The sequence below is a fragment of the Drosophila nasuta genome, chromosome 3, assembly GCF_023558535.2.
Source record: "Drosophila nasuta strain 15112-1781.00 chromosome 3, ASM2355853v1, whole genome shotgun sequence".
NCBI classification, from domain to species: Eukaryota; Metazoa; Arthropoda; class Insecta; order Diptera; family Drosophilidae; genus Drosophila; species Drosophila nasuta.
The window spans coordinates 31,350,130-31,367,205 of NC_083457.1; the positions used below are offsets into that span (position 1 = coordinate 31,350,130).

The 17,076-nt window shown below is 34.3% G+C and overlaps 2 protein-coding genes across 2 annotated transcripts; one reads left to right on the forward strand and one right to left on the reverse strand.

Annotated features, from left to right (window-relative positions):
- Positions 1 to 1,049: 1,049 nt before the first annotated feature.
- LOC132791432 (microfibril-associated glycoprotein 4-like) lies at positions 1,050 to 2,822 on the reverse strand. The gene is made up of 3 exons (XM_060800341.1): positions 2,719 to 2,822; positions 1,404 to 2,649; positions 1,050 to 1,334 (listed from the first exon to the last, which is right to left on the reverse strand). Exons 2-3 carry the CDS (start codon positions 2,330 to 2,332, stop codon positions 1,226 to 1,228), a joined length of 1,038 nt encoding a protein of 345 aa, XP_060656324.1. The 5' UTR covers positions 2,333 to 2,649; positions 2,719 to 2,822; the 3' UTR covers positions 1,050 to 1,225.
- Positions 2,823 to 12,718: 9,896 nt separating this feature from the next.
- LOC132790384 (fibrinogen-like protein 1) lies at positions 12,719 to 14,377 on the forward strand. The gene is made up of 3 exons (XM_060798881.1): positions 12,719 to 12,822; positions 12,892 to 14,108; positions 14,178 to 14,377. The coding sequence occupies exons 1-3, from the start codon at positions 12,742 to 12,744 to the stop codon at positions 14,281 to 14,283; spliced, it is 1,404 nt and encodes a 467-aa protein (XP_060654864.1). The 5' UTR covers positions 12,719 to 12,741; the 3' UTR covers positions 14,284 to 14,377.
- Positions 14,378 to 17,076: the final 2,699 nt, after the last annotated feature.

Sequence of the window (17,076 nt, forward strand, 5' to 3'; positions counted from 1 at the left end):
CACCAGGTTAATCTCCAAAAAGAGAGCAACTTGATGGGATAATATAATTGAGTAAAGTCTTATTCAATGTATCAATGATTATCTTTATCTTTCTTTATTAACATGTTTTAATTGTCTTTTAAATGCAATTCGATTGTTTTCTGGTGTTCTCTGTTATTTTCTGATGTCCTACTCAATGTATCAATTTCAGATTGACATTACTTAATAACTTAATCTTTCTTTATTAACACAGTTCGCTTCTCCTCTAATTGCAACTCCATTTTTTGATTGATTTTTTTTCAATTTGATTTGATTTCTTTTAATTAAACTAGAATGGAGAGTTTTTAAATTAACTCCACAAGTTTCTAAGTTGGGTGAATTTATCTGCTAATCCTTTTTCTATTTTGACAATAGCATTTTATTTTGAATTCTAATTTCTCAACTTTAATTTGACATAAATGCAAATCGTGTTCCCATTTAAGTACTTTGCTGTTATATTCATCTAATTAAACTGCATGCTGTTTTTTTTAAGATCAGAATTTAATTCATTAAACTTCATTTCCTTCATTTTACTTTGCTCTAACTCATTTCTAACCTGTCTTTATTTTTTGGTCGATTTCATATGTCTAATGAGAAAAAAATAAATTCACTTTCAGCACTCACTGTAATACACTGCTTTATGTAATTATTATTTCCTACAACTGATGCTGCAACGGCAATTATTTCATGTATTAGTAACAAAACTGCATTTATTAGTATTCTGCTCATTGCGATTCTTTCTAATGCACTCGAAGAAGATGAATACGGAAATAAATAATGCACTTTAATCGAAACATTTAATCTGTGTTAATAAAAAAAACAATCCAGCATTCGATTGCTTTTATATAAACACTTTAATGATAAGAGATAGGCACTCTCATTGGGTCAACAGAAGAGAATATTGTCTGATCTTTCTCAATTTAAAGAAAATTTTATTAAATTGATTAGATGCTGCTACACCATCAAGTTTATTAATTTAATCTGTTTATTGAATGTTTACTTTACTATTCAATCAATAATCATAAGTTCACTTACTTTTAGGTATTTGCAGCTCTATTGAAAGCATTTAGAAACTGACAATTTGCTTATCAAAACATAAGATCTAACAGAAACTGAACTCTTTCAACTTTTAAAAAAATCGCTGCATCAAACTGTGGATCGTTTAATATTCAGAACGCAAATATAGAAATTTCAGCTCTTCAGTTGCTCACTTCTTCATCGCTTCTTTGGGGCGAATTAGCATCTTAGCTTCTTTAAGCTCGATTTTATTTTTCACAAGCCAAACTAGATATTTCCCATATGGTGAATTTAAAATACTGAATAAGAAAAAACAAAAATCAATAATTATGTGTATTCCATCGAAAATAACAATTTGCAATATTTACCAATTAGCGCAATTTTTGTACCACCAGCCATTGTAACGAAGTGCGCAATTACTATGAGATTCGTCGTTATCGCGATCGAATGTTGAGAATTTCATGTTTTCGTGGTATCTCATCGCATCCTCAATAATTGTTCCATCGAATTTACCCAAACTCAGTTTGTATCCACTGTCTTCAGCAGATAATTTGAAGTCGTCATAATGAGCATTGTAAGTACTTCCATTCACAGCAACCAAATGTAAGTAAAGTTCGTGACGCTGCAAACTCGTGATACGATGTATTTTCTCGAGCCCGAGGAAGAAGTCGCTATCCATTTCACCGAATCCTTTGCGATACGTTGCCCAATCCCTATTGAAATCCTCATTTCCCCCAACTCGTTGTTGTATTACAATCCATCCAGGTCCAGCTAACTGACTATCGCATAAAACATCGAAAAAACCTACGCCAGAAACTCTTATTTCATGAACACCAGGATAATATCCAAAAGGAGAGCAACTTGATGGGATAAGATTATTGAGTAAAGTCTTATTCAATGTATCAACTTCAGCTCGACATAAATGATTTTCTTTCACTTTATCTATTAACTTAGTTTCGCTCTCTTTTAATTGCAATTCTTTTTGTTTCTGCTGTTCTCTAATATTCTCTGATGTCCGATTTAATGTATCAATTTCAGATTGGTATAACTGAATATCTTTATCTTGCTTTATTAATTTAGTTTTACTATTCTCTAATTGCAAAGCAAGTGTTTTCTGTTGCTCTGTAATCATTTCGATATTTGCATTAAGTCTCCTGTTATTTTCATCCTTTTCAAATAGACTAGAATTTAATTGTTTTAATTGAATTTCGGAAGATTTTAAACTGTTGGATTTATCTTCTACTTCCTCTTTACATTTATCATAAAGTTTAGAAATTGGTTTTAACTCGTCAATCATTTTTTTTTTTGGAAATTAAATACAGATTCTAATTTATCATAAGTATTTCGACACGATTGCAAATCGTTTTCCCTTTCCCTTACTTTGTTTTTATACTCATCTAATAGAGCTGCCTCATTAATGAATTTTTCATGAATTTTTACAATTTCATGATACTTTTGCATAAGATCCGAATTTAATTCACTTAACTTATTTTCCTTAATTTCTTTGTCTTCTAACTCATTTCTAACCTGTCTAAAATAATCAAGCAACGGTTTCACGGTTTTATAATTATGAATCCGGCACTTTTTTTCCATTTCTCGGTCGAATTCGCACGTCTGATAAGAAGAAAATGTAAACATTCTTAGCACTCACTGTACTACACTGCTTTATGTAATTGTTCTCACCTCGTCGAAGGCAGCTGTGGCCACCAAAAATATTTGAAGTAGTATCAAGAAAAGAACTGAGTTTGTTTTTTATTTTGCGCATTTTGAATATTTCGACTGCTCGCGGAAAAGATGAATTTGAAACTAAAAGCCTAATTTTAATCGACGAAGAATTCAGTTTTGAGTAGCAGAGTGATTTTCGAGCTAACACGTGATCAACGGATGTGGGTTCAGCTCAAAAGTTCGTAGTGGGAGAAATGGTGATAGCAAATAAAGTCTCTTTTAATGTCGAGAGAACCGACACTGTCAATTTTCTGTCGCCTGTCTAAGAGAGGCTTCTTGATAATGAAATTAGAAGTGGCGGCAACTTGTGCGTGATTTTTTTTTCAAATTATGGGTATAAATTGTGTGTAATAAAAGTGCATTGTAATATTAGAGAAGAAAAATTCATGCGAAGTTACATCACAGCGCATTGTATCGATGGCACTATAAATGGGCCAATATATTTTATAATATCACATAGATTTAACGCCCGCTGATCAACACTCTCTCTCTCTCTCTTTCTCTTTCTCTCTCTCTCTTTCTCTTTCCCTCTTTTCATAGGTGCCTGCAGAGTTCAGCCTCCGTCTATATCACCGTCTTCATTTACTGAGAGAGATTCAATTGCTTATCGCCGCAATGGCGACGCTGACTTTAGAGGCAGCTTAAAATATATTTCAAGGTTTAAATTTATTTAGTCAACAATTTTGACATAATTAATGAACAGAAGAAACAACAAGACGAATAAAAAAGCTTAGTAATCCCGATACTCGGACACTTTTCGAATTCTATACTAAGGGTTCAGATTAAATTTGTAAGTATATATATATATATGGTATATATACTTTGTATGTGCGAAGATGCATCCTTCTGCGTGTTACGCGTTAAAAGTGAAAGGTTTAAAAATCCGAAGCTTTGCATAATTCTTTCAACTCAAATATTGAATAAGAAAACAATTCCACGAATTTATACATTTTTATTTTCTGTTCATATTTTGGTCGCCTTGAATAAATATTGAAATGTCTGTCAGCCCACGAGAACATGTGAATATTTGAATTTCTGGCAAACCCCAAAAATATCGGATCATCTTTTTCTACATTTCTGTATTTCTGTATTTCGATTTTGATTTTTATTTCTGGCACCCAATTCCACAGGCTTCGATTAGGCCTCGTTGCTGGTGCATTGAAGTTGCCCTCATAAATCACAACACATTTTCTATGTTTCTCTTCTTTCTTCTATCATTTTTTTTAATTAAAATAGAGTGAAAGAGCCTAGAGCCTAGGCTCTGACGCCTCAATGCTAACCCAGTTCATATAAAAACTGGAAATTTTCTTGTGGCAGCGACTATCGAAGTGTGGATACACTTTCCCATAGTGAAAGTAAAATTCATTATAGTGAACACAATGAAGTGAAGTTTGGTTGATTGAAAGCTCTATAATAACTGGCTTTAAAAAATATAGTGAATATGAAGGTTTCGTTGACTAAAAAATGCAGGTCAAGGAATCGCTTTGTGGCAAGCGTAACAAAGAGCGACAATTTTTCAAAAATGCTGAATGTCTGTTGCTATTTTCAAAATTGAGATTCGACCTATTGCCGCACCCTTCATTCCTTTACAAACCTAATCTACAAGAATACAAATATATTCGTAGAGTGAATTTTTCACAATAAATTAAAGTTAATTTCATAAGTGCTCATAATTCGATCTGCAAGCGCATTTAAATAAATATGTTGACGCAAATAAATGTATGTATATTCACACCATACATATGCAAGTCATTGTGCATACGGGTGAGTGTTATAGTATATAGAGCGCTATCGCACTTACTCACTTGCGTTTTATCATCATCAACATACATACAAACAAACACATGTAGTTGTTGTTGTTGTGATTTAATCTTTGCTTTTGCACATGCAGATGAATATTTACGTCTGTCAGATAGACACGATCATCAAACTTTTGTTTTGACAAACGACTATCGCGCACTCGCTTGCAGTCGCCTAAAAATTTGAGACTGAGCTTCATACATCAATGCAACTAGCATCCTTATATGTTTAACAAACTAGCAACTACTTCCACTTAACTAATAGCAACTTCTTCCAATATACCTAACCACAAGCAGCATCCTTTTCTATTTCACGCTTGCTTTTTTCAACCCTTTTACTGTGTGATAGACACGATCAGCCAGCGCTTGTTTTGGCAATTGACTATCGCGTACTCGCTTACACTCGCCTACAAAAGTGCAAGTGTTTGAGTTTAGAAGTACAGAACTTCCTTTGTTATACCTAACCACAACAAGCATCTTCTACGTTTTCTTTCTTCGTGTGATAGACACGATGAGCAAACGCTTGCTTTGAAATATCGCGCACTCACTTGCACTCGCATGCAAAGCTTACTTTGGGAAATGTAGATGGGCTCGCTGTTAAAATGCGATGCCAATAGAAATTTGTGTGTTTCATTTTGGTTGGTGTACTGAGTGTTGTTTTTCTGTCAGTAGACTGGAAAATCACCTGTCTTTAATCGAATTGAAGTGGAATTTATTACTGCTCTTATTTGTTTTACATGCAATAATAAATCCTTATTGTTTTATTTTTTTTTTTGGAAAATTAATTAATAAAATTAAAAATATTAATGCCGTCAAAGCTTAAAACTCAGCTGTACTTCAGTTTTCTCAAAAAGTTGTTTCAAATATTTGTTTGAATTTTCCTAAAACATATTTGTGTGTGCTTTTTAAGAGTTCTACTATCTTATCGAGTTTCTTACCCATTTGCTTCCTATACCACATTTGGTGGTAAGGAGTCGATGCCTTAGTTGGCTGTGGAACGCGTAATTCCAATCACGTGCCACATACAGCACAAAACTTTTGAAAACTGTAAAAGCGTTTATCAAAAAACCTTCCATCTATTCGTTCGCCATCCTGCGAAGGACTTTCCATGGCAGCCACCTTGGAGCACTCATCAGGCGAACATAATTGGTTAGCTTGTCAAGCGAAGGATTCCGCAGCCACTTGGCTCGAGACGAGAGGAAGGGAAGATACTGTATCTTCAATAATAAATGCATTTCACTGTCGAATTTGCCGCATTCTGTGCTACACACGTGACTTAAATAATTCACATCGCATTTAGCGGCGTTTTTGCCTTAGCTCTAATGGCCCCAGCGATTTGCTGCGATTGCCAATGGGGCGGATGGCGGTGGGCGGTGGGCGTGGCATGGCATAGTGCCAGGTAAGTGGAAACAAGTTGGCTACGTTTTTAGTTTACAGGGCGAAAATTTGCCTAAGAACCCCCTCCCTCTCCCCCTCTTATAAAGTAGTTTTGCTCCAACTTTTATGCGCTGTGCATTTATCAACGCCAGCTTCCCGAAGAGCTCGCAGATCGGAGCTGTGAGTTGAGACACGAAACACTACAGCAGCTAGTCGAAACACCAGCTGAATAAGAAGAGGAAGAACAAGTGCTGCCAGCATGTTAAAGTTTCCATGTGTCTGTGACTGTGTCTGTGTCTGATGATGGAGCGTTATTTAAATGCTCTTTCGATGCGTGCGTGCCAAAATGTTAGTTGTCACCTCGATGTTCGAAGCGTAGCCGGATTTCAATCCAATTCCGTATAATGCAATCATCATCATCAGATATGACTACTTTGATTTCAAAAGCTTTCAGAGCCTTAGTTTATTTATTGTAAATTAAAGTAAGTTGTTTTTGTTTTTGATACATTTTTGATTAATTTTGTTATTTATTTCATTTTCTTATGAATTTTCTTAGTAATGTAATTTTCTATATATTAGTTTTAAGCGCAATTATCCTGCTATATGCTTAGATATCCTTTTAGTCCTTAGTTTTAATTATTTTTATTTAAATCTGCGTAGAAATATATATTCGATTTTGAATAACACAACATTAAAGTATGCAAATATTTTATTAAAAACTTTTTTCATTATATAATTTCCTTAGGTAATTTTATATAAGAAATCATAGAAAAACCAATGAGAATAGAGCTCTAAGAAAAATGGTATGTCTATTTTTTATCATAAAGTCCGATGTTTTGAATAACATTTATATGTTTGTATTTATAAAAAAAACTTTACAAGAGTTTTGAGATCTTATATTTTTTGTTTGTTAATATATTTATATTTATATTATTATTTATTTTTTTTAGAGAATAATTATAGTTTTTAACCCATTAAACTGTGATGTTAGAAATACATACATATGTACACAATATAAACTAAAGCTTTTTATTTTACTTACGTTACAGGCCTGCTGAAAGTCTCAGAAACTTTAGAAGATTTTTAAGCAAGCCAATTTAATACAATTTAAGGTAAATTCAATACAGAAATGCCATATTCTTACTGTTTTTTGAACTGTTAATTGACCGAGTAAAAATGCATTTTCATGTGCTATTCAAAGTTTGTAAATTCAGTTCTCTTACCATAGATACATTTATTTATTATATTTATTAAGTTAAATACACATATACATTCAAGATGCTAAAGCACTAACAACAATTGCCTTCGGCTCTCTCAAATAGATATTTTCTTATTTGCCGGGTATTCCGGCAGTCGAGTCCCGGTGATTTGTAAGCTTTATCTATGCTATGATGCGAGTGTACGAACTTTTCTCTTTGGGGGCATCTTAATAGCTTTCTAGTGGGACGTGCCACAGCGAAAACTTTGTATGCCTAAATGCTTGGGAGGTGTTTTCTTTCCGCAGGAAATCCCAAACGCACACACACACGCACACACACACACACACACACTGATGCAGATGATAAGACTGCTTATGTGAATTATCGCACATTTGCTGGCATTGCGAGGCGAATCTTCTAGCCATCCACGTGCCTCGCGCTCCACGCTTCACGTTGCGGAAAACCAACACAAAAAAAAAAGAAAAAGCATATACTAAGCATAAAGAAAACTAGGAAAACTTGTCTAAAAGTGAGCGCTACTCATATCTCTCAGGTGGCTGGGAGCGGGTGAAGCGCATGAAAAACTTTTAAATTTACTTTTGCCAAGAGTTTTTCCGGTACCGTGCGCCTCTGGGCCACGCCCTCACACCCATGCATATTCATTTCAAAAATCCACACACACGCACACACACACACTTGCCAACAATTTTTGTTTGAAAAACTTGCGAGTCTCCCTCCGCCAGGTTTGGATTCAGTTTTGTTTCGTTTCGGTTTGAAGTTCGGTGTTTTGGGTTTTCCCTTCCCCTTGATGGCAGCGTTTAATAGAGCTTCCAAAAAATTTGTATATTGCACTGCTGCCTGCCGTTACATGTGCTACAAATTTCCAACAACCTCCCGATTCCCATTCGCCTTCACACACATCTCTTGAGGCAAACGAGCGAGCCCCGAGAGCAGCTTGCCTCGCAACGAGGACAGAAAGCAGAGGCAACAGGACCCAGGACTTTAACCAACAAACCAAAACCAAAACCAAGCCAATTCCAATTCCCCCAACTTTCATTTGGCGTCAACGGCGTCTAGTGTATGTTCTATGCCTATGTCTGTGAATCGACTTCACGTACTGTGGGCCAATAACGTGTCGAATTCGACAAATTTTTATAATGATGTTGTTAAAATATTTTCAAATTGTAGTAAAAATGCATATTATGTTTTCTTCCTAAAAATGGGTTGTATAAGTTCAAGTTGTTCAATTTCAGAAGTAAATTCATAAAGAAATAGCGTAAATTATTTAACTTTTTCTTATTGCAAGTTTCTTTTAACTTGTCTATTAATCAAAAACTGTATTAAATACATTTATCCCATTTTATTGTACACTGAAAAAGAGACCAAGTTCAATAACTTTCTTCTTGATAATTGTGTTCTTGAAAAAAGACCATTTTTAGAACAAATTCATAAAAATTAGAGCGTTAGAACAGTCTGAAAAATGCCAAATTCTCAATATACCACAAAAAATACAAGATTTGGGTTACAAAATTCTTCAATCTATCGAAATTTCCGTAACGTATTTCTTTGACTTTCAGTCTTTTCTCAACTGCAATCTAAGAGAAAAGGTCCTGCGTTCAATTGCTGCTAGCATCGATGATAAATCTATTAATTTGAAAAATAAATGTTTTCGTGTTAAAAAAAAATGAATATTTTAAATAAGGAACCTTGAAAAATATGAAAGCTATTTCTGTATTTTGTATTTTTATTGCTTATAAATAAATTTGAATTTTAAATAAAAAATGATTTGCTTTATAAAGGAAGCTGTAGCATATGTTTTATTTAAAACTGAAAACTGATTGGCATCATTTTCATTTCTTTTGATTTATGAGCTGCCAAAATTTAACTTAATTATTAATCAAGGTTTTTTGCTGGCTGCAGCTTTATTTTATATCTCATTTTTTCTGCATTTGAGTTCACTAGAGATGATATGTCGTCAATTTGTGCCACTGTGCAACTGACTGCGTCTGCTCGCATTGGGAAATTGTTTGCTGTGAAATGTTGCTTCACATATCCTGCAGCAATTCGTAAACTAATTCTACATACGTGCCACTGTCACTCACTCGTCTTGCCCCCTTGCCACACTGTGCGTCATGTTTTGATTGCGTTACAGGGATACATACTTTCCCTTCTGCTTCCCGTTTTTCTTTTTCTTTCGTGTTTTTTTTTCCTTTTTGCTAATAAATAATTGCATTTTCACCTCAAGAACTCACTGACATATGGCCAAAGGCAGATCGAGAGACTCAACGCAGCAGGTAAGCGGAGCGGAGAAGGACGAAGGGCGAAGCACAATTCAATTTGGTGGCATATCCGTTTTGGGGGCAGTTGGCGAAAGGGGTTTAGAGGGGGGCGGGGGACAGTGTGTCTGTTTTGTAATTCCATTTCTGATTTCATATTTAGCTGTCAGTGCGAAATGATTCAATTTTCTAGATTGTTGTTGGACGCCAACCAATTTGCATGTCGAGGGCATTGCACGAACATCAGACGGATGCAACAAACACTGAAAGCGAAACAATTTCTAATTTATCACAAATGCTCGATTGAGGCCAAAGGAGTAAACTTACATTTAGCATATTCACGAAAACGTTCGAGCTTAAAATACTCTTTTTAAACTTGTCTTTTAACTTTGAATAAATGTATATTTTGGATTTGCAATTTATGCCTACGCACATTAAGTTCACATCATAAAAATCCAATGCAAGTTTTCTGATCATATAAAATGCTTCATTGAAAAATGTCTATACAACAAACGCGAAATACTTATTACTGACTCAAATAGCTGGGGATATATTTAGCGTTGACTTAAGTCTCCCATCTATCCATCTATCTATCTATGTATCTATCTAGCTATGTATATCTGTTACTCTTTGCCTCTATAACTTACACTCCTTCTCTATATTTCTCAATCTCTCTATATTTCTCTATCATTCTCTCTATCTCTCTCTATCTGCTCACTCTTACCTTCTCTATCCATCTCCCTTTCTCCATCCCTCTGTCTCTATCTCATTCTCTGTATCTTTCTTTTTATCTCTATCTCTTTCTCGCTATTTTTCTTTTCTGCGTCTCTTTCTGTCTGTCTTTCTCACTATCTGTCTATCTTTCACTGTCTCTGTCTCTCTCTCTCTCTCTCTCTCTCTCTATCTGTCTATATTCTTTGCTCCCTCTCTCTCTCTTTCTCTCTCGATCGAGTTGCACTGAACTCTCAGCTTCGAGGAGTGCAACAAGCCTCTCTCTTTGAACATAATAAATGTTATCGCTTATCACTATCATTGCCTTGGTAAACAAATATTCGCAGTCGTTGAACTCAACCGCCGTCACTAAGTTTTGAAAAGACCTTGAAGTAGCTCTGCGCTGAGCAGCCAGCGCTTTTAGTTAATCAACAATTACTTTGCATTACAAATTTTCAAGTCAATTTGATGATCTTTAATATCTGACACAATTATTAGTTATTATTATAAAACTAGCTAATCTTTCAAAATTTCACTAGCTATAAAGAACTTTACATAACATAACAATTTTATTTTTATTGCGTTAAGAAAACCCTAAAGTATATATATTTGTATATAAATATTTTTTATAAGAATCGTTAGTTACATGACGAAATAATAAAGGTAGAAATAATTACAAGCAGGGTAGAAAGGTATTAATAATTTGTCCCTGCAGGGAATGTATATTACAGTCAGAAGAAAACATCTCCGACCGAAGTATATATATAAATTCTTGATCAGCGTCGGCAGTCGAGATAATATAGTCATGTCCTTGTGTCCGTCTACTGCAAACGTGTCTTAGTTACATTGACTAACAATCTGGTAAATTTTGTACTCTATCGCAGATTTCGAATATATTTTTCGATTTCGCTATATTTTAATATTTTGGTGGTATATTTGTAGAGTATAGTTTTATTTACAATGGGTATCTCACAGTCGAGCACTCTACGCTGCAACGAATTTTGCAACTCTACGTATTTTGAGACAAAAACTTATGCAAAAGGTTCTGTGAATTTATGTATGTGTAATGCAGTTTAGAAGCTAAGGCCAGCATTGCGATGATAAGCAACTGAGAGTGAAGAGAGAAACACGTGCAGGCATGATGCGTGAAAGACTTAGGAGCAATTATATATGTATATATACTTACTGGACAAATAGTTCGAAACAAATCGAAAAAGAACAATCTTGTCGATATTGCACGACTACAAGATACCCAGTCCCGTGAGTTTGAAATTTTATTTAATGAAAATCTTAATTGACAGAATACTAATAGTATGTATTTATATGTTCAAAATTGTTTTCAATATGATCATTTGCCCTTAAAACTCGGAAATAATTCAACAAGCAAAAATTAATATATATGCTTGGATTTTCCTATCTAATAAAGAAAAATACTATTTAAATAAATTGATGCAAGCTCAATTCAAAAATTTAATAATTTTGTTACCCATCTTCAGCTGAGCAGATTTAAGGTGAGATCATCAATATCTTGACTCCTTAATCCTGACTTCAATATAATGTCCCCGTAATATATATACGTATATATAATACATTTTATTCTTACACTACACAGTTTTCTAATTTTAAGTATAATCAAAATTCGGCTAAATAAATTTCTCAAAAACTGTCATCACTTATAATTTCATTAACAACAAGTAAGAAAGCTACAGTCAAGTGTGCTCGACTGTGAGATACCCGCTACCCATTTTTTAATAAAAGCAAAATATTGCGGTATCATTTTCAAAATATACCAAATATACTGCAAAAATACTAAAAAATATACCAAATGGTATATTTGGTATATCGATATAGTACACCATTCATAATATACCATAGACGGCACAATGTACCAGATTGTCGGCCAAAGCAACGCAGACCCCTAGTAAGTAGGCGCTTTTGCCCATACAAAAGTATTTCTTTAATAACTTCCACAATTTTTATCTGATCGTAACCAAATTTTCAGGAATCATAACTACTATAGTTATTATTGTATATACCAAAATTCGTAACTCTAGCTTTAAAATTAGGTTTGTTATTCGATTTTTTTGATTTGCGGAGGCGGAAGTGGGCGTGGCAAAAATTTGAAACAAACTTGATCTGCGTGCAAACAAAACAAATGTTGTCGAAAAAAAAATTATAGCTCTATCTCTTATAGTCTCTGAGATCTAGGTGTTCATACGGACAGACGGACAGACACACAGATGGACAGACGGACATGGCTATATCGTCTCGGCTGTTGACGCTGATCAAGAATATATATACTTTATAGGGCCGGAGATGCCTCCTTCTACCTGTTACATACATTTCCTGCCGGCACAAAGTTATAATACCCTTCTACCCTTTGGGTAGCGGGTATAAAAATCCTCTCTTAGAGATGCATCAGAAAATTGACATTGTCGCGACATTGACAACATTTGCTATCGCCTTCACTTACGCTACGAACTTTTGAGCTGAACCCACATCCGTTGATCACATGTTAATCTCAAAATCATACAGCACTCACAACAATATTCTTCGTCGATTTAAATTAAACTTTTAGTTTCAAATTCATCTTTTCCGCGAGCAGTCGAAATATTCAAAATGTGCAAAATAAAAATCAACTCAGTTCTTTTCTTAATAGTACTTGAAATATTCTTTGTGGCCACAGCTGCCTTTGAAGAGGTCAGAAGAATTTTACAAAGCAGTGTAGTACAGTGAGTGCTAAGAATGTTTACATTTTCTTCTTATCAGACGTGTGAACTCGACCGAGAAATGGAAAAACAGTGCCGGATTCATAATTATAAAACTGTAAAACCTTTGCTTGATTATTTTAGACAAGTTCGAAATGAGTTAGAAGACAAAGAAATTAAGGAAAATATGTTAAATGAATTAAATTCGGATCTTATGGAAAAGTATCATGACATTGTAAGAATTCATGAAAAATTCATGAAGGAGGCAGCTCTATTAGATGAGTATAAAAACAAAGTACTTAAAGGGGAAAACGATTTGCAATTGAGTCAAAACAAAATTGAGAAATTAGAATCTGAAATTAGATCAAAACAAAATATTATTGTGAAATTAAAAGGAGAATTAACAGATAAATCCATAAACTTAGAAAATTGCGAACTTCAATTCAAAAATCTTAATTCTAGTTTAATTGAAAAAGATGAAAAAATAAAGAGATTTAGTGAGAATATTCAAAATAATACTGAACATCAGAAAACACTTGAAGTGCAATTAGAGAAGAGTAAATCTAAATTAATAAATAAAGATAAAGATATTCAGTTATGCCAATCTGAAATTGATACATTGAAAAGGACATCAGAAAATATAAAAGAACAACAGAAAAAAATTGAATTGCAATTCAAAGATAGTGAAACTAAGCTAATAGATAAAGTGAGAGAAAATCAGCTATGTCGAGCTGAGGTTGATACATTGAATAAGACTTTACTCAATACTCTTATCCAATCAAGTTGCTCTCCTTTTGGAGATTCAGATGTTCATACACTCAATGTTTCTGGGATAGGTTTCTTCGATGTTTTATGCGATAGTCAGTTAGCTGGACCTGGATGGATTGTAATACAACAACGAGTTGGGGGAAATGAGAGTTTCAATAGGGATTGGGCAACGTATCGCAAAGGTTTCGGTGCAATGGATAGCGACTTCTTCCTTGGACTAGAAAAAATACATCGTATCACGAGTTTGCAGCGATTCGAACTTTATATTCATTTGGTTGCTGTGAATGGAAGTGCCTATAACGCTAGTTATGACGACTTCAAAATATCTGATGAAGACAATGGATATAAACTGAGTTTGGGTAAATTCAGTGGAACTATTATTGAGGATGCGATGAGATACCACGAAAACTTGAAATTCTCAACATTCGATAGCGACAACGACGAAGCTGGTGATGGTAATTGCGCAGTTGAGTATGGAAGTGGCTGGTGGTACGGCGATTGCTCTAATTGGTAAATATTGCAAATCGTTATTTTCGATGGAATACGCAAAATTATTATTTTTTATTTCTTCTTATGCAGTAATTTAAATAAACCAAATAAAAAGATATACTGGTGGGTGGAAAATAAGATCGAACTTAAAGAAGTTAAGATGCTAATTCGCCCCAAAGAAGCGATGATGAAGTGAGCAATTGAAGATCTGAAATACAAATATTTGACTCAATTATGTAATCATTTATATATAATTGGATGATGATAAATAAAATAGCAATCGACAATATAATGCAGCGATTTATTTTTAAAGTTGAAAAAAAAAACAGTTTTGTTGTTGTATTTTTTGTTCTACAGATGCTTTCAATAGAAATGCAAATATTTAAAAGTAAGTAAACTTATGATTATCGTGAATATTTATTCTTTCAATCGAACCGTGAATATTAAAGTAATTGAAGTATAATCAAAATTAAAGTAGTACACATATTGGATTCTTAACTAAACATTCAATAAACAGATTAAATTAATAAACTCGTTGATGTAGCAGTTCTAATCAATTTAATTAAATTTTCATTAAATTGAGAAGATCAGACAATATTCTCTTCTGTTGACCCGATGAGAGTGTCTCTCTCTTATCATTAAAGTGTTAATATAAAAGCAATCGAATGCTGGATTGTTTTTTTATTAACACAGATTAAATGTTCCGATTTAATTGTAGATTTAAGTGCATTATTTAGTTCCATATTCATCTTCGTTGAGTGCATTATAATTATAATTATTATTATTATAATACATGAATTATTTGTCGTTGTAACATCAGTTGATACATAAAGCAGTGTATAACAGTGGGTGCTAAAAGAATATTTTTATTCTTCTTATTAGATATATGAATTCGACCAACAAATGGAAGAACAGTGCCGGATTTAAACCTTTGCTCGATTATTTAAGACAGGTTAGAAATGAGTTAGAACACAGGAAGCTTAAGGAAAAAAAATTAGCATAACATAAATGAGGGTTTCATAGAGTTTGGGCAGCGTATCGCAAAGATTTCATTTTCCTTGAAAGTGATTTCTTTCTTGGATTTCCAGCGTCACTAAATGGAAGTATCTACAACGCTCGTTCTGTCGACTTCAAAATATCTGATGAAGACCATGGATACGAGTACAAACTGAATTTAGGTAAATGGAATGGAACTCTTTATAAAGCGATGCGAAGCAATAGGCATCTCTTTTGAACAGTTTTTAATAAATGAGCAACCACATCGACAGGATAGATAAAATTGAGGTTACGTACTCGGAATACACGCAGACATAGACATTTGTGAATACAATGAATGCCAGCGTACAACTCGTACAATGTATATTCGTTTGGAATTTGAATGTGAATGTGAATGTGAATGGCATTCAGCGAAAGTCGTAAACGCATTTTAATTACCCGGCTAATTTCAACTATCCAATTGCCTTGCAAATATGCACATTGTGCCGCCGTAAGTAGTTGCATTCCACCGAGTGGCAAAGCGACTGCTTTCGACATCCTTGAAGTCGTTAATGCCGGAAGTGTCCTTCGTCCTTCGTCCTTTGTCCTCATGCTTATCCTCATCTGCATTCGCATCGTTGTCGTCGTCGCACGTGTGCCAGCATAAAATAATGCGACATTTTTATGGCCCAAGCGCGAGTGTCAGGCGAGCCAAGTTAAAGCGTTGCGCTCAAATTTATGAATGAATTCTTTCGGGGTAGTTAAGGCATGTCTCGACCGAGTCACAGGTAAGGTCATAATTCAGCGCCTCAGCGAGCCGTTTTCCCTAATTTCCCTTCGTCTCAACTCAAACTCAAACTACTCGCACACTTTGCGCTCTTCGCATAGTCGAAATTTCCTTGCCAAATTTATGTGCCAACGTGATGCAAATGTTCCAGGCTAATCCTGCAATAAATGAATTGCTTGCTCTCTCTCGCTCTCTCTCTCTCTCTCTCTCTCTCTCTATCTGTCTCCTGTTTGTCTGTCCTGCAGCTCTGCAGTTCCAAATCCATTAATATGGATTGCTCTATCAATATGCCATAGAACTGCGACACAACTATTTATATTATAACTGTGTGACTGCAGAACATGTAAATTACTGGCAAGAGAAGTCATCTCCGAGCCTATAAAGTATATATATTTTCTTGATCAGTGTCAACAGCCGAGACGATATTGCTATGCCCGGCTATAAGAGATTTTTGGTGGATACAATAACAACCACAGTATTTGCGATACTTGAAGATTTGGTTGCGATCAGATTTAAACTAGTAAGAAAGCTACAGTCGAGTGTATTCGACCGTGAGATGTTTTGTTGGTATATTTGAAGAATATACTTGTAGTTTTATTTACAATGTATATCTCACAGTCGAGCACTCTCGGCTGCAACGCATTTTGCAACTGTACTCGTATTTTGAGACAAGAACTGATGCAAAAGGTTCTGTGAATTTATGTATGTGGTAATGAAGAATAACAAATGAACGAATCTGTCAAAACATAACAGTGTTGATGACGATTCAGAATATATATTGAATATATTTTGTGAGCTCGAAAATGTGCGTGGCATACATTTCGCCTTTGAAGAATTTAATTCTGTTCAAATTCAACAATTAAATAATTGGTGTAGGTCAGTGAATTATGATTTTGCTGAAGCGTTCTCCCAAAAAGACGTCATTCTGACAATTGTTGCCAAGCTGCTCTTCAGTTTTGAGGCAAAGGCCAGCAATGCAATGATAAGGAACTGAGAGCGAAGAGAGAAACACGTGCAGACATGATGCGTGAAAGACATAGGAGCAATTATATATACTATGTAGTTACTGGACAAATAGTTCGAAAAAAATAAAAAAAATAACGATTGCTCGACTACAAGATACCCGGAATTTGAAAGTTTATTTAATGAAATTAATTATTTCGCAAAAGTAATAGTATTTATTAATATATTCAAAATTGTATTCAATATGCTCATTTGCCCTTAAAA

Bases quoted from the DNA above. Each gene is read 5' to 3' on its own strand.
- LOC132791432 (XM_060800341.1), bottom strand. From the start codon at position 2,332: ATGATTGACGAGTTAAAACCAATTTCTAAACTTTATGATAAATGTAAA. The intron at 1,335-1,403 runs GTAAATATTGCA...TTTCTTATTCAG, and splicing joins TACAAAAATTGCGCTAATTG to TATTTTAAATTCACCATATG.
- LOC132790384 (XM_060798881.1), top strand. From the start codon at position 12,742: ATGTGCAAAATAAAAATCAACTCAGTTCTTTTCTTAATAGTACTTGAA. The intron at 12,823-12,891 runs GTCAGAAGAATT...TCTTCTTATCAG, and splicing joins CCACAGCTGCCTTTGAAGAG to ACGTGTGAACTCGACCGAGA. The intron at 14,109-14,177 runs GTAAATATTGCA...CTTCTTATGCAG, and splicing joins TACGGCGATTGCTCTAATTG to TAATTTAAATAAACCAAATA.